Source organism: Crocodylus siamensis, chromosome 4 (assembly GCF_052110815.1).
Source record: "Crocodylus siamensis isolate JL-2025a chromosome 4, ASM5211081v1, whole genome shotgun sequence".
In the NCBI taxonomy this organism is placed as follows: Eukaryota; Metazoa; Chordata; order Crocodylia; family Crocodylidae; genus Crocodylus; species Crocodylus siamensis.
This window is the reverse complement of record NC_143398.1, coordinates 28,835,703-28,861,887: the sequence shown is the minus strand read 5'-3', so window position 1 is coordinate 28,861,887 and position 26,185 is coordinate 28,835,703. Positions and strand designations below refer to the sequence as shown.

The window sequence follows — 26,185 nt, the reverse complement described above, 5'->3', positions numbered from 1 at the left end:
CACTGATACAGATTTTTGGGGCCGATACCAGCCCAGCAGCTTGAAGAGCTGCATGCACCAGGTAAGTCTGGTGTGGTAAAAGGGGAAGGGGAGTGGAGGGGGACAGATCACAGCCCCCATGGTGAGGGGGAGGAGTGGGGCTGGGGCAGGGACTGGGGCAAGCGCTGCCCAGCCAGGATTGGGCAGGAGCAGGCCGGAGCTGTGGCTTATCCAGAGGGTGCGGCGGGGGGGCGGGACACAATTCCTTCCGCTGTGTGCCGCTTGTCCAAGAGCTGCTGGTCCAGTGGCTCATTCAGTACTTGTCTGCTCGCCCAGTGGCTCCCATTGCTTGTCTGGGAAGGCATTGGGGGGGAGGGGAGGCATGTGCCTCCAGATCTGCATGGAGCAGGGTGGGCTCTTCTCAGCGGGCTGAGGCTGCGCAGGGCGGGTGGCAGCAGTGCTGGGAAAGAGGCTTGGGGGGGACTACAGTGAATTTTGGGGTGGTTGCAGCCCCTCTGTAACTCTCTCCCAGTGCCACTGCTGGCACCCCTGCACACAGCCCTGCTTTACACAGATCTGTAGGCATATGCCCCCCCATGTCCTCCCAGATTAGCGGTGGGAGCCACCGGGTGAGTGGGTGAGTGCTGAGTGAGCCGCCAGACCAGTGGCTCCCAGACAAGTGGCGTGCAGTGGCAGGAGCTGCTCCTCCTCTGTGCTCCCCATACGAGCTGCGGCTCCATCCCACACCCACCCACCCTGCCCCGGCTAGGGAGTACTTGCCCTAGCCCCAGCCCAACTTCTCCCTTACCATGGGGGCCTTGATTTGCGCCCCTCTCACCTCTTCTCTCCCTCCTCCCCTTGCAGCACACCTGACTTCCAGCTGCATGCAGCTCTCCAAAATGCCTGGCGGTGCTCCTTGCCGCCTACATGCTGCACTGTGGCTGTGCACATGCACAGGCCATTTATCAGCCAAATTATTGGCCATATGAGGCCGATTTCTGATACAGTCAGTTTTCTTTATATCAGTGCTGATCCAATATCGAGCCAATGTATCAGTGCCCCTCTAACAGAAAGTAGTTTATAGCTGGGACCAAACACAAGTGCATGGCTACAGACAGCTTCAAAAATGGCTGATCAGGTGAAAAATCTGACTCCTCATTGCATGTCCAGGAGATCAGTCTGGGATTTTTTCAGCCGCCCCTGGAGTGTGGATTGGGTGTATTGGAGACCCCCACCCCCAGTGTGGAGGGGCTCCAATTCGCCTACCCTACCCTTCAGCCTCAAGAACAAGCTCCTTCCACTGCCTTTTCCCCCTCCAATTCTGAAAACAGCAAGCACTGGCAGAGAGCTGTGGCCATTGCTAGTGGAGGAACCCAGTTGCAGGCTCCCAGCCCACACCTAGATTTCCCTCCCTGCTGGAACCAACAGTGAACTTCTGTTTGGTTCTGTAACTCAGGTTGCTTTGCAGAACACATGATGAGTAACAGCTGGGAGCTGCACTTCTGTCTGCACCCTTAGATTCACTGGTTAGGGCTGCTTTAGCAGACATGATATAATGAATCTCAGTGAGAATTATAAGAAGGTCCCTGATGGATGTTGACTCAGAGCTGGGGCATCTTAGGAATATGAAGAAACCTGTAACTTAAAAGGAAATCCCTTTGCAAAGCAGACCTTTCTATGTTAAAATATTCCTGCATCCATGAAAACTGAGCTCAGTCAAATTCTATAAAAGTTCCACATGGTGTCGTTTAAATTTCCCTTTCAGATAAATACTGTCATCTTTATACTAGCAGTGAAAGCATCCTGCAGAAGAAGGCAACGTTCATTTGAAAAAACAGGAGTTGCGTAAGTTTGCAGGCAAAGCTCAGACTGAAAGAAATGTTCCTGGCCAGGGATAAAAAAAAGGGTCCCTCTAAAGAGAACCTAAGAGGGCAGGGGAGGAAACAGGGTGGCTGAGGAAACACAGTGGGAGTAGTTTGCATTGACAGAAAAGTTTAAGTCTCTGTGCCATCATTTATTCCCATCCTTCTCTCCTTGACTCTGTAGAAAAACTTCCTTAGGGTGGATAGCTTAGAAGGGGGTGTAGATAGGAGAGAAAGGGGAAAAGATGAATTGTTGACTACTCTACAGGACACCATTCCAATCCACCCCAAATCTTCTCAACATTGTCTTCCATGAAATTCCCTACTGCAGAATACCTTCTAAGCCTGACAGTGTTTGAGCCAGGTATATTTATGATCACAGTAGATGTGAGGCTGAGAGAAATTTCCCCCTTTTTTTCCTCATATGCCATTAGATCCATGGTTTTGCTTCAGGGACTTCAGGGGTGCTCTTCCCTTTTGCTATCTTAGCAAAGGTCTTTTAAGGCAACATCTCTGCCCTACCCTGCAGAAGGACAGCCTCCCCTACCCCACGCAGAATGGACTGAGTGACTTAACAAGCTGAAACTTGCTGAGTTTCCTAACTCTCTGTCAAGTTGTTCTTATTTAAGTTCTGTTATATCCAAAGCCTGTAATTTACCTATAAACGACAATGTGATTAGATAATAGCTAGACAGCAGCTCTTGGGAATTCAGAAGGCTTTCTCTGGCTGTTTCTGTAACAGTGACCTGGGAGTTGTTTAAGAAACAACAAACAAATGCTTCTTTGCAAGTTTCTCTTTTAATATCTGCAATAAAGCATCTAATTGCCATTCAGTAGCAGGTTGTATTTGGCTCAGTCTGTATTTTTTTTAAAAATAGCCTTTGCCAATAGAAGTCTTTGTGCACATATAGTCCCATACAACCATGTATACAAGGAAACTGACTTCTATCTGACGGGAATGTCAGTAGCCATTTTTCCTTGAAAAAATGCCAAAATTGTTAAATGATAATGTACACAGGGCAAAATCATATTTTAAGCCACATTACAGGTAATGTTGCTGAGACAGGGCTCCCAGTTTGATTTGTAGTTCCAAGATCCAATCAACTGTCTGTAACAGTGATGGAAACAGTTCCCAACTTCTTGTCTGAAATGCCCATAATCAGTTTACTAGTCTATGCACACTCTCAAAGCCAGGACTATGCACTGTATAGCAACTGTGACCCTGAGATTTCAGGAGATTCAGTATGTTAGTTCGTGTCTGGGGTATTGTGAGGCCGTGTTATATTATATTATTATTTTTCTGTCTTAATGTGAATGATTTTATCTGTGTGTGTTCAGCTCTGTGCTGCGAACTGCTTTCCTCCTCTTGCTGCTGATCAGTGCCACATGGTTACTGGGGCTGATGGCAGTGAACAGTGACGTCATGACATTTCACTATCTCTTTGCTATCTTCAGCTGCTTGCAGGTAAGTTGTGCAACATCATCATATTGCATCTCTTTATATTCATAATATGCTACAGACTAACGAGTCCTCTTTCTTCAGTACTCCTCTCTACATGATAAGCTCGTAGTAGGCTAAGACTTCTGGCTCTGAAAACTCAGAATTTTGCAGCCCAAGAAGATGAGATGTCCTAGGTGCAGCTCTTGTCACTGACTTGTCTCAAAAGGGGAATTCTTTTCATTGAGGCAAACAGTTACCACCACCCTCTACTAAACAGCACCTTTTTTTTCTAACCAAGTGGGTCTCTTTTGGTCCAGATGTTCTCATACTGGAATTCATGACAGACAAACATACTGTGCAGTTAAACTACTTACAAAAAGATGCTATTGACCTCAGACACAACCTCAAGCCTGAGACCATCACTTAAATACTAAACAAACAAACATTGATGTGTTTAATACTGTGGTTTACTAGCACTATGAGTAATGGTATGTCTTGCATCCAACATGGACAGCTTAAGGTCTTTATAGATTCATAGGGAAGATTATTGGAGAGTCAGACATCACTTTCAAACTAAGATAGGGACTGTTCAGCTGTTCAGCAGCAAACTTAATATGTTGAAGGTCACGACACACACATCAGCTCATTAATAATGTACTGTACAATTATTTATACTGCGCCTGCAGAAGTATTAATGAAATTCAGGATCCAGGTCATTGATTTTGAATGTGAGCCAGGATGGAGTAACCAAAAGTTACTAGCATCTTTTGGCCTGTCTGAAATAAATTGGTGGACAGTTTAAAAAAAGACCTTGTTAATGGCTAGTTACCAGCTTGCAAGAGAGGCAACAGGCTGAATGTAGCGATGAACAATGGGTTTTTCCGGGTCAGAGGAGAGGCAGAAGGGTATGTCAGTGTGGCGGGGGGGTATTTGTACTGCCACTGTCTGTGGTGCAATCACTCCATTATGCAATAAATTAATTTTAAATCTTTTCAGATCTTTGGGGGGGGGGAAACCAAAATAAAATGATCTATGATACAAGCCATCATGGGGAGGAGCAGGAGCAAAGAAGCTGGAATTTTACTTAAACTAACCTGGAGAGACACCACAATGCATGACATTTCACATCACTGGCTTCTTTGAACTTTTATATACTAAAGAGACATATAATTTTATTAATGAATAATCCCATCGAGCTGAGGCGAAATGGGACTGCACCAACTGAATATTTAGAAAGTGAGCCTAAAGCTTGTTGCTAGTCTTAATACAACTGATCTGGCTGCAGGCATGAAATATAGGCATCGTGGGACATTGCTATTACTGAAACTTCATAAGCAGTGAATTCAAAGCACCATACCTGCAATCCAACTAAGCAACAAATTTGGCAGCTGCATCAGCTGGTCCCCAATGAGTATGTGTGTGCTGCAAAAGCACCATTAATGTATAACCCTGTTCTGGCCAAGAGCAGCCCTACCACAGGTAACAGTATTTTTGCCAGGAACAAGAATAATGTGCACAGTGACTGGTTGCAGGAGCTACTGCTACTTCAAAGAACAAACAGGTGTCAGCACAAGGGATCATGTTTTAGAAAGATTGCAGAATGGCCTCTACTATTTTTAAGTGCCCGACTTCTCTCATGCTTGAGTCTCTCGTTGGCTATGATATTTTGATAGGTTCCAGCATGCTTATTAGTATTTGGACTCTCAGTCAGAGCACAAACTCAAAAATCTTAATTTTGAAATATTATATGAAGGGATCATTACAGTTTTTAACAGTGTGGTGGAGTGCTTGTATTAAAGCTTGGACAGCAGACTGGAATTAGGAGGTAGTTTGAAAATGTGCACAACTTCCCAGTTGTTTTTTCAGTTAAATCTTGTACTTCTCTCCCTCTCTGTCTCTCTCTCAATCCAGGGACTTTTCATTTTCTTCTTCCACTGTATATTTAACAAAGAAGTCAGAAAGCACTTGAAGAACACTTTAACTGGAAAGAAACCTCTTCCAGATGACTCTACTGCAACAAGAGCTACATTATTAACTGTAAGAGAAAGCCTTGAAAAGGTGTTTTTGTTCTGATAGAAATTAGCTCAAATATATTTCTAGGCCATTACTTGTCCCCAAAAAGATTAATTCCATCCCTAGCTTACAGCAGTTCTCCAAAAGACTATTTAAAAACAGCAGTCAAGACTCTTGAGTGTAGGAAATAATTTTTAGTAAACTGTAGCATCATGAAGCTATTAGAGCCCATTTAGTTCATTCACGGTTTTTTTTGTGCAAATGCTTCCAGTGTGGAGTTTTACAAAGAACTGTAATCTTATTCTCACAGAGTTCAAAGAAGAGGTTGCATAGGTGAATTGTAGTTATGTATTTTGCTATAAACCAGGGGTGCTCAACCTCTGGCCTGTGGGCAAGTTGTGACCCACAAATCAATCTCAGCAGCACTCCACACAGGTCCAGAAATTTGTGGTAGGGTAACGGTGGCCACTAGTACAGCCATCCTCTCCCCTGCCAAATTCCCAAAACCTATGCAGCATCAAAGCTTGGCCATGCCCCCTTTCCCCATGGGGCCAAGCCATGCCCCTGGCTGCCCACCCCATACCCCACACCGTGACTTCTGGAGCAGGTCCGGACCACATTCCCTTTTCCTCTGTGAAGCTAGGCCAGAGGCTGACCATGTCCCTTCCCTCTGTGGGACCAGGTCAGGACCTGACCGTGCCCTCCCCCACTCCCTACAGGGCTGGTCAGGCTCCTTTCCCCTGTAGAGTGGTTTTGGGGCAAGCCTGTCCCCGCACCTCTCTATGCAGCCAGATAGTGCCCATCATGCCCACCCTGAGCACCAGAGTGAGACCACTGGTCCATAGGTGGACCATCTGGCCTAGCAGGGAAAAAGCTTGAGCACCACTCTTCTGAACTGATTATTTTTCAGCAGTTTTCTAGCTCCTTAGTACAGGTGACCCTCGCCATTCATGGGGGATACGTTCTTGTATCCCCTGCAAATGGCGAAATCTGCGAGTAAGGCACTGCGTTCATGAACGCAGTCTGTGTTCATGAACAGAGTGCCCCGGTGGCTGAGGGGAGCAGCAGCAGCAGGAACCTGGTGGCAGCAAGCATAAACTTCCCAAGGAGCTCCTGTAATTGTATAAAGTGGGGTGGTTGTTTACATTACCCTTGTTATACAGGTAGGAAGCTGAGGCAGACAGATTAAGACCCAGATCCTCAAGAGTGATTTAGGGCACCCAGATTTCAATGGGTGCTGGGTTATCAAGTGCTTTTGCCCGCATGCCTGATTTTCAGAGTTCTGAGCACTTGCAGTTCTAGCTAAAGAGCAGGTGCACCTTTGCCAATGGACCAGAGGTGGGGTTGTGGAGTCCAGGACAGTTCTTGCTCTGGTCCTCTCTCTCATTTACTTGTAGCCATTAGATAAACTAGTAGCCTAGGGACCAGTTTATCAAAAAGCCTGAGTCTGAATTGATTCAATCTTTGCGGGTTAGTTTAACCTGGCTAAGCTAAGTCACTTTGTAACCATACAGGCATCCCAAACATGCTGGCACATGGCTGCTGTGGCTCAAGCTAGAAACAGGGGGTGCTAGAGCAGCCCTCCCTTCCTTCCACAGTACTGAGCTGAGGGGGGGAGTGGCCTAGCCCTGGCAGGACACTCTGATTAGCCCAGCAGAGAATTGATAACAGTGTTTATCACCCCATTAAGAAAACAACTAAGGGACATTACCAGCTGCCTGTTGATTCTGCCTGTTGAATTAGCACAGACTTAGCCAGCATGTGGGCTGCTAGCTAATACACAGACACCTCTCTGCAAGGCAGAGGAGAGGGGGGAATTCCTGCTTAGCAGGGAGTGGTGAGGGGGAGCGGGAGAGCAGCCTGCAGTCCCTGCCAGAGCTGCAGCCAGAGAGCAGAGGGGAGGGGCAGTTCTGCTGTGGAGCAGGGAGCCCCACCCAGCCCAGAGAACATGCCAGGATGCTGGGGGAGTCTGGTTTATCTTAAACCAGAAAGGGGTCTGGGACAGACATTACATAAACTGGTTTGACCCAAATCAGTTAAGTCTGTTATTGCATTCAACCAGGTTTATCTCAAGCTAGTTTCAGCCATTTTCAAGCTGGTTTGTGTGCACTGAACACCTGTTCTATTACAGGTTTAAACCAGTTTCTGATCACTTAAACCAATTTATGTGTAATGTCTGTCCCTAGCCGTAAAGAGCACGGACTCAAGGTCATTATGTTAAGAAGACACAGCTTTGCTTATCCTTTATCACAAGCAACCATGCCACTAGCCCCCATGTTCAGTGCTTGTACAAGAGCAGCTCATGGATAAAGAACATCTGGTTTAAAGCTGAGGCTCATGAAGGAGGAAGGTGTGCTGATGGGCAAAGTAAAGCTCTTTGTAGAGTTTTCAGCCTTGTTGCACTCGCCTTAGGTTGAAAGTACACACCACAAACAGTCAGTTCAGTCTGGTGACAGATTCTCTTGGATTACTTGCTGATGCTAGGCTCAAACATAGCAATATCCAGGAGTAACTCTTTCCGTCATCTTAAGTTAGATGGAAAGTGTCATCCTATCCTGGCAGGCAGTGCCCTAGCCTCAGTTCCTTCTATATCGATCGCCACTTGGTGGTTAATGACTCCATTCTTGTGGTGCAGTCACATTGTGTATGAGGAGAGTAAATCTCATCTTTGCATGAGACAAATTTCTTGAGGGTCAGAGCTTGAGAATAAGGAGCAGACACATTCAAAAATGAAAGGTTGCTTATCATCACAGGCTTCAGTACTGTCCGCTCCAAATGTGAGGTGCACATCCTAGATCTATCTGTTGTCTCTAACACACACAGCAGCACAGACAGAATAAAAGCCTTTCCAAACCAACCCCTGCACTGCATGTTCAGTTCTCCTCTTGGGGAGAAACATGAACGAACCACATGTAACAGATGTTAACACTGACTCAAAGGTGTTCAAATACTGGAGTAGTACTAGTATCAGAGCTGGGATTATAACTTGGGAGGTTCTCACTTGAGTCCTGTGTTCAAGCCACTCAAACTCTGAGGTGCATGAGAACTGAAAGGCACTATTACCTATTGGGAGAAGCAGTTTAAACTCAAATGTACTAACACAAGGGTTTTCAACCTTTTTGGAAAAGTGTACCCCTGGCAGCCAGATGAGGAGTGGTGTCTGGACGTGGGGTGGGGGAAGAGCTGGCACATGGCTGAATGCAGAGCAGTGGCATCCACTGCCTGTGACTTTCCCCCTCCCTCATGTCCAGGCAGGCGGCACTTGCACAGTAGCGTGAGATGGTGCGTGGCGGCACTCCATCCCTGCCCACCGACGCATACCCCCTAAGGCCTTTTCAAGTACCCCTGGTCGACAGCCCCTGTACTAACAACTTATTCTCTCCAGCTGCCATGTTCTCTCCTCCTGATGGTAGCTAAAGGAAAGTTGTTTTAACTGTTGTCATTCACTACTGCTATTTTTTTGTCAGCGTTCTCTGAACTGTAACAACACATATATAGAGGAACCAAATATGTATCGTACAACTATTGGGGAATCCACGGTCTCCCTAGAAAGCACCGTCAGGTCAGCCAAGAGCCACAATAGCTACCTTGCTTATATTCTCAGGTAATCAGGTGGCGGGTGCACGGCTTTCAGGCCTTTACTTTAACTTTTCCTTTCTCCTGGCTTTTTTGAAACAGAACAAAACAAAACTAAATTGTCTTGGTTCAAATGCTGCTTGTTCCCTATGTCTTAGCAGCTTTGCTTTGTGTGGTTGTTGTCTTTGCATTTTCCTCTGTGTTCTTCTCATTTGCATGCAACTGTAGCGGGCAATGCACACTCAATTAGGGTGGAATGGCAAAAGCATTTCCCTATGAGTTCCATGCAGCTTGCCTGCTCTGGTGTTACAAGTGACAGTGCAGAGCAAAGTTTTCAGTCTGTCTCTGTCTGTCATTTTTTTGCTACTAGCATGTTGACCAAAATCTGTCGCCTCATTTTATTTTTTCTAAGGGATGAAGCTGCTCATAAGCACAGTGGGTCTTCAAGTCAAGCAAGAGCTGGTCATACAGAAGTAGATTCTTCCATTTTTCATAGGAATCCATCCAAATCCAATGGTAAGAGACTTTATTTGAAAACTGTTTTGAACTACACCTGCATTTGTTCCTCCTTGGCACTTAAGTATAAACAGAAGGATACTGTGCATCTGCATCTTGCTTTGTCTCCTTCTCAGTGTAAATAGCTCTAATGGCACAACCTAGATGGGGTTGCCATAGTTACCAAGTATCTTTGTCAAGGACAGTGTTTTGGAGCAAGAATGCCACAGGCACATATCTTTTTGTATTGCAGGCTGTTTGTGACTGGTTGCCACACCTGACAGAGAGCTGTTTCTGGAATCTTTTTTTTCATAAGTTGTGCACAAGCTCTTTTACTTGGTTTTTATTTGGAAACCTTACGGTTAAGAGCTTGCATAAGTGTCTTCCTTTACCGCACTGTTTTGTGTACTGAACTGAGGAGCATCTCTCAGGTTCGCTTGGTTTATATTTAGCAAGTGGCTGTTAAGGCTTTTGCTGTATTATTTTGTTAGCATATATTCCATATTTCTGACACTTCTGGGTTTTCTCAGTGTTTTATGCTAGAGGATCTGGATGTGTACCATGATCCACTGAAGTTATTTACAGATCTTCCTTCTCTTTCTTATTGCTCCATAATTCTACAGAAAATGCATAAACACTACCAACATTCACGGACCATAGGAGCTAACAATATAGGATACAGGGGTTAAAAACAGACAACCAGTGTGATGCAGCCCTGATTAAGCCAGGGTATGGCCTGCACCAAAACAGATATGGCATAGCCATTTACACACTAGGCTTCAATGACATTTAAGGTGAATTAGTTGCAGTTGTTCCACAACAAAGTGTTAATTTGAATAAATTACAGGTACTTAATGCGGGACATTGAGTTTGGCTGTGTGTAAGATCTGGATTTGATGTGGCACAAAATGTGCCAGTGCGACTCAAACTGGTTATCTGTTTTTAGCCTAAAAGATCCTGCCTGGTTGCCTGTAAGTAGCAGCTGCGTTTCATAGGATTTCCTCAAGTGCAGATTTCTGCATTAATCTCACCTGTCATGTGAGCAACAGAATTGTATAGTGTCCACGAGCATTGTCTCTAACATCTTTCTTTCCTCCCATTCATTTGGCAGTTAGGTTTACATGACTGCTTGTCAGGTGCTAATTTCTGTGTTTCTTGACCCCCCTCCACCCCCTGTAGAACATGATTCTGATTCTGACAGTGAGCTATCTCTTGATGAACATAGCAGTTCCTATGCCTCCTCCCATTCGTCAGACAGCGAGGAAGATGGGATTCAAACAGCGAAGAAATGGAACACAGCTACTTCAAAAAATAATGAACGTGGCCCTCTTCACAGTACTCCCAAAGGTAGGACTACTGCTCAGGTCCTCAGAATGGCTTCCTTTCCTATATTAAAAGAAATCAATTGAGCAGTGGATGCAACAGATTGGACCAAGACAGTATAGAGCTGCATGTCTGTTGTATTATTGTTGATGTTGTCAAGAGATCCTTGTGTCCTGGAGCTTTTTCTCCTATAGGAGTTTGTCCCCTGTAGTGAGTGAACACAAGAACAGAGGATATCTGAGCAAGTCTGCACCAGCTACTTAGAATACCACTGCAGAATAGCAGTTAACATTGCAGTCCTGCAGAGCTGTAACTGTCCACAAACCCCAGCAGATGAAAATGGCACTGCTCAAGTAGCTCTAAATGTCAGACACAAAGTAAACTTTAACTAAAACTATGCCAGGTTTCCCAGGTTTTAAACTGATGCATGTACAGCCAATATTCACCTAAGTTTTCAGAGCTTCAGAGTACTTTTTTGTTTAAGAGAGCATTTTTGACAAGCTTATTCACTAGTGTAGTTAGCACTGGGGCTCTGGCTAAAATGATGGTGATGCCTTTCCATTCAGCTCTTTACAATAAGCCTCTGGGCAGTGTCATACTCACAGCATTATGTGATCACCTGGCAAACTGACAGTTCTGCAAAGTGTAAAAGCAGTTGTGAGGATTTGCTTCATGCACACAAGACAATTTCCTGGCTTCCAGGAGACAAGCTGCACTAATATTGCAGATTTTTACTAATATTGCAGGTTTTTTTTACATATGGGTTTTTAACATTCTACCATCTGAGTGCCCACACCTCCCATCACTTTGTAGAAAGGGGAATTTGCTAGCAAGAACAGTATGAAACCATTTCTACTTCAAGGGTAGACTACCCCTGCATACAGTGGGGAAGGGTGCCAGGAACTCCACACTGCCTCCTTAGCAGTTGTAGCTAGCAGTACAACCCATCTGCTCTCCCTGGACAACCTCAAACATAGTGGCTGCTTTGTGCATTCATCCTCTTGGGTGCAACACATCTCAAATTGTGGGGAGGAGATGGTAAGGCCATGTTTTCAACACAGCCAGACCCTTAAGGGAGAAAGAAGAGCCTGTGACAAGGTAGTCCAAGAAGGTCTCTGTACACAGAGTCCTCCCAGAGCTCCTCTTTGGGCAATGTTCATTTAATTGCTGCCAACATGAACATTTCTAACTGGCATGAAGAAGTGTTAAGGCAGGAGGTCAGGTTAGGGTGTCTTTAGAATTGATCCACAGAATTTATCAACAGAAAACCACTCCAGAGAATAAGAGCAGCCAGGCAGTAGTGGAGGGAAGAACCGTATTGTCAAACAGTGTTTTTCGAGCCAGTGTCTTTTTGCATTGCAGTTGATTCCATACCCAACCATGTGAAACCGTATTGGCCCACAGAGTGTATAACAGGAAGCGATGGGGAGGACCCTGGTGGCAAACAAAAACTGAAAGTGGAGACAAAGGTCAATGTGGAGCTCCATGGGGAAAACCAAGCGAACCACAGCAGTGAAGCACCTCAAGACAAAGAGAATGAAGGGCAGCAGAAAGAAAACAGGCCTCTGCCCCACCAGAATAACCAGCAGCCAGAACAGAGGAAAGGTAAAATAGCCAATCCGCAGAGACTCCAGCTGAAGTTTCCTGCAGGGAGACACTGAGAAATTTGCCAAATTTCTCCCTCACTTCACTGAGTCTAGTAGCTTTTCTGGTAATCTCCTGTAAGATTTGGGGATGAGGGGTAGAGAGGCATTCACCAAAGTTGGCCACTGGACATGATTCATGTTTAAGCAGAACATGGGAGAGGAGGAATACCCTTCCAACAGGCCTGTATAACCAGAGGTGTCTCCAGAGAGCCCATAGCTCCAGGAATTTTTTTTGGCTTGGTCAGGGCTTTGGGGACAAACAAAAAGTAAAGAGACTGAAAAGGACATTTCTTAAATGTGTTCTGATTGAGAAGATGTCACTGGTGTGCTTAAAACTCATAATTTTTCCATCCTTCTTCCTGTAATAGGCATCTTAAAAAATAAAGTCTCCTACCCTCCCCCTCTGCTGGACAAGAACATGAAGAATCGACTACGGGAAAAGTTGTCAGATTATACTCAAGCCACAATCTCATCCAGGACTATGTCCTTAGGGGCAAATGATGGGATGCGTTCACCCTCAGACACAGGGGTGACGATAAAAAATCCACGGAGAGAACAGTCTCGTGATCAGCTCAATGGGACGGCTATGAACGTCCACGTGGGAACAGTAAATGCAGAGACCTCAGATTCTGAGTAAGTGCCTGTTTGACAGCTTGCCCACTGCCCAGGATTGCTGGCTTCACCTTTCACTTCTTTGCCCTGAGTTGACATCTACACAAGGCTTTTCACTTTAGACTTTTTAGGCAATTGGATCACAGCCCTCAACCACTTGGCATCTCACAAAATAGAAAAAGAAAAACAAAGCTGTAGGAAGCCTGCTCAACAATTCTACATGTTACAGCTAAACATGTACTACAGACCAGCAGCTGGCAACCTTTAACAATCTGGCACTAGTCTGATGCAGGCCAAGTGGCTTTGCTGGCACATCAATGGCAAGGGATTGCCCTGGGCCCACACTGATCCCTGGAGAGCTGCACTGGGCCTGGGCAGCTACAAACTGTACATACCCTGTTTCTGCTTCTCCCTGCTTCCTTTCTGCCCTTCTCCATCCCCCGCCTCCCAATCCTGGAGCAGCTCCTAACCAGTTGGAGAGAGTGCCCATGCTGAAGCTGGGGAAGGAAGGCTGGGCATGGGTCCAAGCACAGGGAAAGCCCTCCAGGTTCACAACCCTCTCTTTTCTTCTTCTCCCTATCCACCCCCACCAACTACCATAAAAAACACCCACCAAACAGCCACAGAAAAGGTAGAAGGCTGAGAGCTGTAGGGAGATAGGAGGGAAGGAGTCAGAAAGTTGTTACTGCAGGAAGTCACTGAATGTGGTGGGTTGGTGGCAGTAGAGGGGAGGGATGGGAGAGATGGGATTGCAAGGAATCTAGGGAAGCTGGCAGGCAGGGAGAAGAGGGAGGGAAGGTGTGGAGCTGCCATGGCCAGTAACAGAGCCATGTTAATCCATAATACAATACCAGCTAAAAGGTATTCATGGAATCCTGTTATGCACCGTGATTACTGATGAACTATGGCCAGAGTTCAAATTACAAAAACAACATGGAAAAAATTCTTTCTTTATACAAGTTTGTCTTTAGCTTTTCTTTAAACTACACAGTAGTAGATACTGTTATTCTTTCTACTGCCAATAGGAAATTTCTAATCAGCTTCACCAATGGCATCGTGACCTTTTAAGCCTGCACATTTTCAGGGACTGCTTGAGCTACTACACAGAACTCTTATCTGAAATTCAACCTCAGGTCCTTGGGAGCTGGCTCTTGAAAATGTACCCCAAAGTGAAAGTGAGCTAAATAGCCTAAATATGACTAATAGCTAATTCCTGCTATCATAGGAAATGGCTGGCCAACCAGCACAACTAAATAGATATATTTGAAATTCTCTGTACCTTCTGTATACAAGCAAGGCAGTGCTGAATAATGGCACCTATGGCATGAATTTCCAGTATCTTGTAAAAAAATTTTAGCATCTAAACCTTGTGTGTCATTTTAGATATTAACCAATTACACAAGCTTTTCAGACCTTCTTTTAATAATGCATTTCTCTTTGCATCACCTGTAGATAATATTTTCTGTCTCTTTTTGTCTGTTGTAATATGAGCAGTCTCTTTCTCACAAGCACTTGATTAGTGAAGTATGATGACTTCACAGTGCATGACTGGTCACTTACTAAAATGGAATAGGTAGCGTCACTTGGAATTATTTGCTTATCTCTATTTAACCCTAAGCCTGCATGGTTACTTCTTCTCATGAACAGAGGCAGTAATGAAACTTCAATTTGAATCATCAGGAAACTGTGATGATGGTTGCATCCTGGGAATACTTGCCGTGATGTCACTTCCTTGGTACCTCGAATTTCACAGGAATTGCTGCATGGCAAGGATGAGGATGGTTTCACTTCCTTTGCTGTTACATATTTTGGCAGACTTCTGACTGTACATAAAAGAAAAGTCATGCCCAGGACATGCATGATGAAGCCACGCTGTGTGGTACATTCTGCCGCATGTGAATATGTGAACTGTGCCAAAATGCATGGAGATGAATAACAGGGATTCTTTATAGTGGATGGATAACTCATAAGTCCAGAAAAGAAAAATAGCAGTGCTTGCAGGGACTGCTCATCTGTACAGCCTATGCTAATGATTTTCACAGAAACCATCTCTATTCCAGTGGGCTACTGTTCCAGGATAGTTAAATCAGGAAGTCAAACCACATCAGCCTTAAAGCAAGCACTAGGAGGTGCCTCTTTTTCTTTTTCAGTATGAACCTTATGGCTTGCTGAACTCTAGAGAGAGAAATATCACACCAAGTGCCCTTTAGCATCTTTGCCAGCATTTTACCAGCCTTTATGGATGCATTGTCTTAAAAAATGTCCTTTTATATATATATATATATATAAAAAAGTGTAGATACTTTTATATATTTTGTATGGTGACTCTAAAGAAAATGTTCCATTGTATATTTTACATTTATACTCATCTTCTTAATTTGATAGTAGGAAATCAATGGAAAGAGTTTTTGATATTTTTATATGAAAAAAATTGCACAATTGTACTTGAATTTGGCATCTGACAGTGTACTTATCTTTTGCATGAAACCACCCTAAGATGTGATTCAGTTTCAAAAATAGTACAGTGAAAAGGTTGAATCTAAATTGATAAGTATAATTTATAGGCTTCTATTGCCAGAATTTTTAATATTTTAAAGGAAACTATGTATTTTTATAACCTTTACTAAAAGGAACAAAAAGTTTTCTTGTTTTTATGGCCTTTTCTCTCATATTGTTATTTGAGCACACAAAAATATTCAGAAATTAAATTTTACAACTGAAAATTCAAGTCATATCTTCAGTCAATTGAAGATTTCAGAACAGCTCTTGCAGGAGAGAGATCAAATTGACAAATTACAATGTTGCCCTATTTAAAATAATAAAGCTTGTGTAATTTTACATGCTGGTCACCTATTGACTTTCCTTTTCATCACGTTTCTTTTGCTAAGCAACAAACCAGGGCCTTTTTCTGAGGACAAATTTGTACATTTCCCTCATTGGACAAAACTGGTGTGAAACTTGCTGCTTTGTTTCCCTCCTTTATTTTTTTCCCACCTCAAGTCAGCATTTTGCTAAACAAAGCAGACTCTTAAGTTTTTCAGTTTCATTTCTCAACTGTTTGACAAATTCTTGACTATCCTGACATTCTGCACTTGCATACATACGCACGCGCACACAATGCACACACACACACACACAGTGATTTAACGTTTCATCCAAAGTAAGCATAGTTTCACAAGTGTAAGAAAAATAAGTGTGTTAAGTCAACCAACCTCATCTTTTGGCAGTGTTTACAAAAACAAAGATGTGAAAATGTTCGTGTCCACAGCAAAGTTTTAGAGAAAAGCTTGTTAGCAATTTGTTTTGGCTTGAATATCTGACTCAGAATGACTTCTCAAAATTATTCTTGTGAAAAAACATTTGTTATCTACCTTTTCTAGTGGTTAGTTGTTCATGTTATAACAATTTTTCATAGCTACCATTTTGAAAGGATATTGGCTCTCCCTTTGTATGAATGTGCATGTGAGAAAGAACAAGCAGAATCAATATATCAGGATGAATAAAACACATCAAGTTAGCTAAAATTCAATAAAGTATATAGCAGTCTTGATTCTGTTGTATTTTTCTACATGTTAAGGTGTACTTAAGAGGCCTTTGGAAGGGGAGAAGCATCCTATTTCAAAATTATGCAACATACTGTGTGAAATTTTCTGATTGAAATTTGTTTTGAATGTTTCTGTCTGACCATCACCCCAGCAATGCACTTGGACATACTGTATAATCCGTGTTACAGTCATTTTGCATCTGTGTATGTATATTTTGTCCCAGTGAGATGTAGTTAGTTTTTACTTTGATCAGAATTCTTGCAGTAAATAAGTGTCGGTTGTATTAATGACAGAAATTTAAAACCTATTTTTATGACTTTTTAAAAACTTTATGGCAAATTAGACACTGGAGGTTTTTTTAACAAATGTATATTTATTAATGTGCAGACACTGGAAATGCAGCACAGATGAAAGGAGAATTTACAATAAATTAAGATTTTGAATTTGTATTCTGTGTTCTGGCAGTTTATTTTTGAAAGAGTATTAAAGTTGAAATGGATGAAATTCTTGGTATCACCTCCCTTCCTTTATTTGCAAAGGGATAGTTATTTGAAAAATGCAGGCAGTAGTAAGGTTTGTATATGATAGCAATCAATCAATCTCTTCTACATACCAGGTTGAGACGCTCTAAGAATGCCTGGACCCAAAGCAGCTGTTTGTGATATTTTAGCCCTTTGGTCATGCTTCTGATGCAAGGTACTAAGCACAGAAATTGGAGAGGGGAGAGACAGATTAGGTTACCACACCAATCCACTCGGAAGCAGATGGAAAATCCTGTCTAAGTTTCTTAGGCTTGTGCTGACAGCCAGGCCGCTGAGGAACTGCTGCCTCTTCTTCATGGATACAGGTGAGTGTGGAAGGGGCCTTTGGGCTCAGATGTCTCCCTTCGCTGCTACTTCCACATTTGACCTCCCAAGAGTTTTCTACTCATAGCTGAAGTTGAGGCTTGCAAGGCAGATGTAGACCCATCTGGCTTATCCAGCTGCTGCTGCTGGTCACCATGTTTATCATAACTTCTGTCCTTCAGAAATCAGATGCGAATGGAAGAGAAGGTGAGGGGGCCCCAGGCAAGAAAGAGAAAGGCAGGAGGCCCACTCTCTTGTGCAAGTCGTCCCAGGAGATCAGGCTCCTGGGAGAGCCAACATCCAAGTATGGGGCCATTTCTCAGGACTGCATGAAGTGAGCCTTAAACCAAGGACAGAATTAGAAACAACTCCCCTGGGCTCTTTCAGAGCAGATAACCTGAAATAACCTCTGATAACCTGAAATAATCTGATGTGTTCCCTAAGCCAAACTTCAGCCCCGTCCCCTAAACAAAGGAGTTTTCCTTCCCTGGGGAAGAAGATCCAGCCATGCCCAGACTTAGAGGATCAAAAATAAGCTTGTTCACAGTGAGAGCACAGTAGAACTGAAGCTGCCCAAGGTCAGCTATAGTTTCATAGTTGATAGTTAGTAGGGTGGGAAGGGACCTGAGCAGATCGTCAAGTCCGACCCCCTGCCATGGGCAGGGAAGGATGCTGGGATCAAACGACCCTGGCAAGGTGTACATCTAGCCTTGTCTTGAAGACCCCCAGGGTAGGAGCCAGCACCACTTCACTTGGAAGTTGGTTCCAGATCCTAACCGCCCTGACCGTGAAGTAGCGCCTCCTGATGTCTAGTCTGAACCTAGTCTCAGTCAACTTGTGGCCGTTATTCCTAGTTACAGTTAATTGTCCTTGGTTGCACTTCTTGGGAAGATACCACATAAAGGGAATGGGAATTTCCTGTCAAATATGAAAGACTGGGGAAGTACTGGACAACTCTCCTCAGCTGGCACTATATGTTGCTATGGCACACATCCAGGCTATCTCTACCAGCTGCTGCTGGTCACGGTTTTCATCATCACTTTCCTCCAAAAGTCAGCTATGAATGGAAAAGAAGGGGAGCAGCCCAGATATGGAAGACCACACAAGTAGCTGCATGTGTCTTGACTCACTGTCCACTGTGTTCAGCCTTACTGTCTCAGCATAAGATTGAGACGTGACAAAACAGTGCCTGGATTTCCAGGGTACAGCTCCCCAACAGACTGCATGGGACCCCTTCTTTAAACACAAGCTGTGAATCATTTTATCTTGAACTGGGAGTGCCTAGCATGCCTAGCCCTACTTCAGGGGGTTCTAACAGTCATAGGGGCAGGGAGCAGCCAAGAGACCTACAGGTCTAGTGAGCTCAGTGCCCCGTGCAACAAAGGGAGGAAAACAGCAATTGTCAGGACCACACAGCAGCCCCCACACCCCTGTCTTCATGGAAATAGAGTCCCCTCCATCAAACACCCCGCATTTCACACACACTTGAAATACTTGGCCTCTGACAGATGGAGGGGATTTTCCTTTTCTCAGTAACTGGCAGAGGGTTTTTAAGTAGTTAAACTGATGAATAAGTCTCTTCTAGAATAAGCAAAAATGAAGTTTATTTTCTACCTATGGGGACTCGGAGTACCATCTTTAATTTTCCCTGAGCCTGAGGAAGGATGTGTGCCTGAAAGCTTGCAGAAAAAGATTTTTTTTTGCAATCTCTTAGTTGGTCTAATAAAAGGTATCGCTGAACCATGAGTTCCAGAGTTTTGCATTGGATGAGAGCACTTCTCCATAGTAAGCACTTCCTAGACTCTCAAAACCCACCCGTCCAGTGATGGTCAAACTGAGTTCCACTGTTTCACCACGGCAACCAGTTTGGCCATCCTTGAAAAAAAGCATAAAAATGAGAGAGATTTTTTGGATTATTCCTCTTGTTCAAATCCAACATGTGAAAAAGCAGGGAACACAAGCTGCTAACCCACTATTTGGGAACAATATACTATGGTTCAGTACAAAAAAATGAGACCCACACAACATTCACACTCCATACATGAGCCTTTTTCTATGGAATTGCAGCTCCTTACCAGTATATTGAAATGAAATGCAGCATATGTGGAAAGCAGAGGCTTTAAATAGAATTGGAAAGAAGCCATAAGACATGACAGGTAAGCAGGTTCCACTGACATGTTTGAAAATAGACAGCCAGGTTTATCTAGATTTTTGACTATTCATCTCCTTTACACAACCCTTCCTTGGAATATAAGTGTTAAGGTGTAGACAATATACATGGAAACAAACACTGTGCCTGCTTCTGAATCAGTTTCAGACAAAAGCCTAACAGCAGGATCACTACTTTTAGCAAGATGATATTGCTAATCCTGCCTACAGGAAAACAGGTTTTCTGTTTCTGATTTTTTACCAACAGCAAAGAGGAGGTGATGTTAGTTTTAATAAGCAATTTCAGAGGAAAAAAATTGGATATCTGGAAATGAATAATAGAATCATAGAAAAACTGGGCTGGAAGGGATCACACAAGAAGCCATGCAGTCCAGTCCCTTGCTTGGGACAGAATCACTCCTGTCTAAACTGTTTCAGGCATGTGTTTGTCTAACCTGCTCTTGAAAGCTTTCATGGGTGGAGAATCCACAACCTCTCTAAGTGGTCCTGCTCCAGTGATTTGCTTATATCCAACCAAAATTTTCCCGTGAGACCAACCCACATTTTCCATTTAAGACTATTACCCTTTGCCCTGTCCCTTGTAGTCACAGAGACTAGCTCTCTTCTGTATAACTACACTTCAGAAGTTATAAACCCCCCCAACCCCTCCTTCCCTCTCAGTCATTTCATCTCCACATTAAATAATCCCAGTTCTTCCAACCTTTCTTCATTAAACATTTTTTGTAGATCTCTAATAATTTTTGTGGCTTTCTATTGTACATTCTTAATTTTTTCTACATCTTTCTTGAAACGCTGCACCCAAAACTGGACACAGTACTCCAGATGAACTCCTCAGTGCTGAATAGAACAGAACAATAATTTCCCTTGACTCGCAAATAGTTTCATAGTTTCTAGGGTCGGAAGGGACCTGAACAGATCATCAAGTCTGACCCCCTGCCATGGCAGGAAAGAGTACTGGGGTCAAACGACCCCAGCAAGGTGTTCATCTAACCTCCTCTTTAAAACCCCCAGGGTAGGAGCCTGCACCACTTCTCTTGGAAGCTGGTTCCAGACCCTAGCCGCCCTGACTGTGAAGTAGCACCTCCTGATGTCTAGCCTAAATCTACCCTCTGCCAGCTTGTGACTGTTACTTCTTTTCACTCCTGGTAGTGCTTGCAGGAACAGGGACTTCCCCAATGCCTGCTGGTCCCCTGACTAGTTTGTAACAGGCCACTAGATTCCCCCCTCAGCCTTCTCTTGTGGAGGCTGAACAGGTTCAGGTCCCGTAGCCTCTCCTCATAGGGCCTGCCCTGCTGTCCCCTGATCACACAAGTGGCCCTCCTCTGGACCCTCTCCATGTTGTCCACATCCCTCCTGAAGTGCAGCACCCAGAACTGGACGCAGTACTCCAGCTGCGGCCTGACCAGTGCTGCATAGAGGGGGAGGATCACCTCCTTGGACCTGCTCGAGATGCATGTGTGGATGCATGACAAGGTATGGTTGGCCTTCCTGACTGCATCCCCACACTGCCAGCCCATCTTCATCTTGGAGTCAATGATGACTCCAAGATCCTTTTCTGCTTCTGTACTAACAAGAAGGGAGCTCCCCAGCCTGTAGGTATGGTGCCGGTTGTTCCTCCCCAGGTGCATCACTTTGCACTTGTCAGTGTTGAATCCCATCTTGTTGTCATCCGCCCACCCTTGTAACCTGTCTAGGTCTGACTGTCGCCTATTGCTCCCTTCTAGAGTGCCCACATCCCCCCACATCTTCATGTCATCAGCAAATTTGAACAGCGTGCTTTTTACCCCCTCGTCCATGTCACTGATGAAGATGTTGAACAGTGCGGGCCCGAGGACCGAGCCCTGCGGAACCCCACTGCCTACGTCCTTCCAGGTCGAAAATGCCCCATCCACCACCTCTCTCTGGGTGCGGCCCTCCAGCCAGTTGGCGACCCATTTGACTGTGTGGGTGTTGACACCACAGTCCCCCAGTTTTTTAATGAGAACGGGATGAGAGACAGTGTCAAAGGCCTTCCGAAAGTCCAGGAAGACTATGTCCACTGCTACCCCTGCATCTAAGGATTTGGTGATCTGATCATAGAAGGCCACCAGGTTGGTCTGACAGGACCTGCCACTGATGAACCCGTGTTGGTTGCCCCTAAGCATGAAATCCCCTGCTGGCCCCTCATGGATGTGTGCCAGCATTTTCTTGAACAGCTTGCCTAGGATCAAAGTAAGACTAACTGGCCTATAGTTTCCTGGGTCCTCCTCCTACCCCTTTTTGAAGATGGGAACCACGTTGGCCCTCTTCCAGTCCTCTGGCACCACACCAGAGCACCACGAATGCTCGTAAAGCCATGCCAGGGGTCCTGCAATGACCTCATCCAATTGTCTCAGTACTCTAGGGTGGAGATCGTCCGGACTGGCTGACTTGAATATGTCCAGTCCCTCCAGAAGCTCCCTACCTAGTTCCTCACTAACCCTTGGCCCAGGTGTGCCTCCCCTGGGGCCTGAGGGTGGTCAGCTGTTCTGGTTCCTGCACTCCTGTTAATACAGCCTAGCATACTATTGGCTTTTTTGCAACAAGAACACGCATTCATGTTATGATTCACTATAACCTGCAGGTCCCCAGTCTGTATTTGTGTGACTTTGTGCTGAATTATATAAGGACTGAATTAAGCACAGGTTCAGACCTAGATGTTCACTATAAAACTTTTATTGTTTCACAAATTCATAAATTAAGGGGGTCTGTGGTTCACGAGGTTCCCAAATCAGGCCCTTGCTTTCTAACCCGAAGGCTAGGTGCGGCTGCCTGACTTAGTAGTCTCAGAACCGGTCAACAGCTCATTTAAAAGGAGTCCCTTATCTTTTTTTAGGCAAAAGATACAAAACTGTCCACACTCTGCTCTGAGTGAGGCATCTAACATAACTTTACTATTACTTATTAATGATAACACATATACATATGCATTTCTAATTCTTACTTCTATTGGTTACTAGTTAACCCATCTATATTATAATATCAGGTGACACGCTCTTTATTATAATTTTTACGCTTCTTATGTTAATTCTTAATGACCTAACTACAACATTTACCAGACTTTGCTTGCATAATATGTGGTTATCTTTCATCATTGAGGTTTAGCCATGCGGTTTCCGTATTTCACAATAGAAGCTGCTTGCTTGCAATTTTTATCGCATTGTCAGCATTTCTATTCAAGGGTCAGATGGTGATCACCAGAATGTCAATCGCTGACTTCTCAGCCTCCTTGAGGCATTCTGGGAGTTTTAGTGCGTTGTTAATTATGCTAGGCCTTGTTTAGCATAAGCACCGTCTCACAGTATTCAGTTATTCCATCCCACGTGCAGAACTGTACTTAGAATCATAGAAAGTTAGGACTGGAGGGGATCTCAGGAGATCATCTAGTCCAACCCCTGCTCAAAGCAGGACCATCCCCAACTAGATCATTCCAGCCTTCATTACATTTCATTCAATTAGTTTTAGACCATGGCTCCAGTTTATCAAGGTCATTCTGAACCCAAATCTTATCCTCCAAAGTATTCTGTAAGCATGATGGTCTAACCAATTATGTAGCTACCTCACAGTAGGTTCATCTACACAGTATATCCTTAGCTTGCTGATAAGGATGTCATGGGAAACCATGTCAAAAGCCTTACCAAAGTCAAGGTATATCCCAGCCACTGCTCTCCCTACATCCACAGAGCTCATCACCTGGGTGTATAAAGAAATCATGTTGGTCAGGCAAGCCTTGCTTTTGGATGAATCTACACTGGCTGCTCCTGATCACCTTGTTCTCTAGGTGGTTACAAGTGCTTTGAAAAGAGATTACCTGTTTCCAAGTATCAAAGTTAGACTGAATGGCTTATAATTCCCCAGATCTTTCTTCCCTTTCTTAAGGCTGGACAAAATATTTGCCCTATTCCAGTCATCCAGGACCTCCGCCAACCTCCACAAGTTAGACAGACTAGCCAGTGGCTCTCCAATGGCCTCGTCCAATTCTTAAATGCTCTAGGACAGATCTTATGTCACACCGCTGCCTGGAAAACATCTCGCTTATCTAAGCAATTTCTAACCTCTTCTTTCTCTACTCCAGGCTACTGATCTCTTCTAGCTCAAACATTGTTGCACAACGTTGTCATGGAGGCATATTCTAACTCAGTGAGATCAACACAGGGGAAGGAAGTCACCAGTATTTATGCAAGAACTGCTCAACATGAAGACTGAAGAAGCAAGCCCTTAAACTCAGAAGTCAAATTACTTGGTGCCTAACTTCCATGGACTTTTGAACAGCTTGCTGGGTACCCATCTATCTGTATCCTAACATTTTTAGAAAATAGTAAAAAACCATACACACACATTCTGAACCTTAATTTAGCTTTCTTAACTGAGTCTGTGTCCCTTGATTTAAATATGAATTTGACTACTTAAAGGATGCCTGAGAACTTGGTCATCACTGAGTTTCCATGGTCTATTCTTAAATAAGGGTATTTTTCTGTTAATGAAAAAAAATGCATACACCACTATCCTGCTGCTTCTGAGCAAACTTTCAGGCCAAAATACATCATGATATGCAGTCATTTTCTGTTTAATGAAAATCTGTTCAAAATATCCAAATGTGGCAAACTGAGCTGGGCTAGTATTAGTGAACCAGTGTAGAGTGAGCTTATTATAGTAAATAGTTCTTCCTATTCCCTGAAGCTAAATAAAATCAAGATGCAGTCTTACAGATTGGGTATTTACTGGTATCCCAGTGCAACTATTTTGGTGCATTTATTTTATGAGGCACAGCAGTGACCTGGGAGAGTATGCCAGCATTTTGTCACTAAATTGTTTCTAAATACCTGGCCAGTTTTTCCAATAAATTAACCTGGAACTCAGGAAATAAAACAGCAGGGTGTGAGGTCAGTGAGAGAGAATATGCATTAAAATGATTCAAGATTTAAATGAAAGAGGGACTGACGGTTTATAAAAGTAACCTCTGCCAAAAAAGCCACCAAAGGAATTTAGCCCAGAGGAAAACATTTTTTGTACAGCTTATTTTTAAATGAATCAGTGATATTTTAGTTTTGTTCTCATCTATGCCAAGGTCCCTTTACTCTGAGAGCATATGAAAATGAATCAGGTTCTTTGCATTCAATCTAAATAACCTATTTTTGGACACAGGACTTAGAAACTTAGGGTGAGATTCACAAAAGGATTTAGGTGCCTAAAATGGGACTTAGAGGGCATGTTGATGCCTAAGAGCATGTGCACACAAATAAGTTACCTCACCATAAATATGGCTGGGCAGTTAAAGTGTCCACTGCTCTGTGCTACCTGGTCATGTACATGCTCTCCCCCACCATAGATAGAAGCCTGCTTAGCCTGCTTTCATTTTCTAAGGGGAAAAACCTGTGCATGGACCATGGAGTTATCATGGAGCAGCTGATGCACAGTAAATTCCCCACCACTTTTTCCATGCAGTAACTAGTTTGAGCGCTGGGGACAAGCCTTGTGGACACTTTCAAGGGGTCTCAGTGCCTGCAGAAGAACACCGCCAAAACAGCTTCACGGTCACATTTCTGGGTTTGGCAGAGGTGAGTGGGAGCGGGGGGACAGAGCGGTGCTGAGGATGTGGTTCCTTTAGGCAACTGAGATTCCCAAGTCTTCCCCAGAAAATATAGTTCAGAGCCTAAAGTCCAAGTATTGTTCATGTCCCATTGTTCTTGGCTCAATTGACTTGTTTAGGCACCTGTTTGTCACTTAAATTTATTTTGGATTCACAACAGATTAACCCTGAATCTATGTCCATGGAGAAGTCTGATCCAGTAGGAGCACTGCAAGCATGAATAACTCACAGAAACAGCATTTGAGTTCAGCACGCAGGGCCTCTTTCATTCAAAAGCACTTAAAGCACTTTTCCAGGAAGAGGGAAACTTGGAACACTTTTACACATGCTCCAGGGACAAGGGGGAGAGGGGGCCAGCACGTTAATTAGAGCCACTCTGAAAGCCATTCAATTAGATTTAGTTCAAGCTCCCCTGCTGCCATTTTGAAGCGCGGGACACTAATATGGAGATGTGGGAAGCTGCTGGAGCATGATAATTGCCATGCTCCAGCAGACTTGATTAATCGAGTATGCTCCAACACGCTGTAATTACAGCTCATGTACAGGCACCCTTGGGTTCTAGGAACAACTCAACCTTAAGTGATTCAAACACATCAGCTCCTACTTCCAAGGGCAGTATCCTAATGACCAGGCTGTAAACAAGGTTGAACAGAGGCACTCCCCTCTACCCTGCTGAAGGTGGGCAACCGTGCAGCAAGGAATGCAAGAGTCTTAGAGGCAGAAGCTGGAGGAAGGAAGACTCTAGACTAGTGCTCAGTTCTGGCAGCTGCTCCAGGATCCAATTATGAATTTTGCATTGAAGAGTATTGGTTAAAATGCATAATGGTATTAAGAGCAGGAATGAGAGCTTAGGACTCTACACTCTCAGGGAGTGGCCTCAATATCCTACACCCACTTTTTGGCTCACTGACCCACTCCCCCTTTGGCTCTAGGAATCCTGCATCCCTTTTTGCAACATGGCACAGATTCAACAGGAGGGATGTGCCCCCAACCCTATCCTGATTCACGGAGTCGGAAGGGACCTCAGTGGGCCATCTAGTCCAACCCCCTGCCCCTGGCAGGCAAGAAAAG

The 26,185-nt window shown here is 44.1% G+C and overlaps 1 protein-coding gene across 4 annotated transcripts in view; it reads left to right on the top strand.

Moving 5' to 3' along the window:
* The window catches only part of CELSR1 (cadherin EGF LAG seven-pass G-type receptor 1), a 263,086-nt gene extending 246,099 nt beyond the window's left edge, over nucleotides 1-16,987 (top strand). For 2 of the 4 annotated variants that reach the window (XM_090042082.1, XM_090042081.1), the window contains exons 27-35: nucleotides 1,745-1,824; nucleotides 3,180-3,306; nucleotides 5,194-5,319; nucleotides 8,763-8,899; nucleotides 9,284-9,387; nucleotides 10,546-10,713; nucleotides 12,052-12,294; nucleotides 12,704-12,968; nucleotides 14,595-16,987. In XM_090042082.1, the coding sequence (XP_089898208.1) occupies nucleotides 1,745-1,824; nucleotides 3,180-3,306; nucleotides 5,194-5,319; nucleotides 8,763-8,899; nucleotides 9,284-9,387; nucleotides 10,546-10,713; nucleotides 12,052-12,294; nucleotides 12,704-12,968; nucleotides 14,595-14,619 (1,275 nt within the window). In that variant the 3' untranslated portion in view covers nucleotides 14,620-16,987. The remainder of the gene's footprint in view (nucleotides 1-1,744; nucleotides 1,825-3,179; nucleotides 3,307-5,193; nucleotides 5,320-8,762; nucleotides 8,900-9,283; nucleotides 9,388-10,545; nucleotides 10,714-12,051; nucleotides 12,295-12,703; nucleotides 12,969-14,594) is intronic. The other 2 variants (XM_090042084.1, XM_090042083.1) reach the window with 2 other exon arrangements.
* The last annotated feature ends 9,198 nt before the right edge of the window (nucleotides 16,988-26,185 follow it).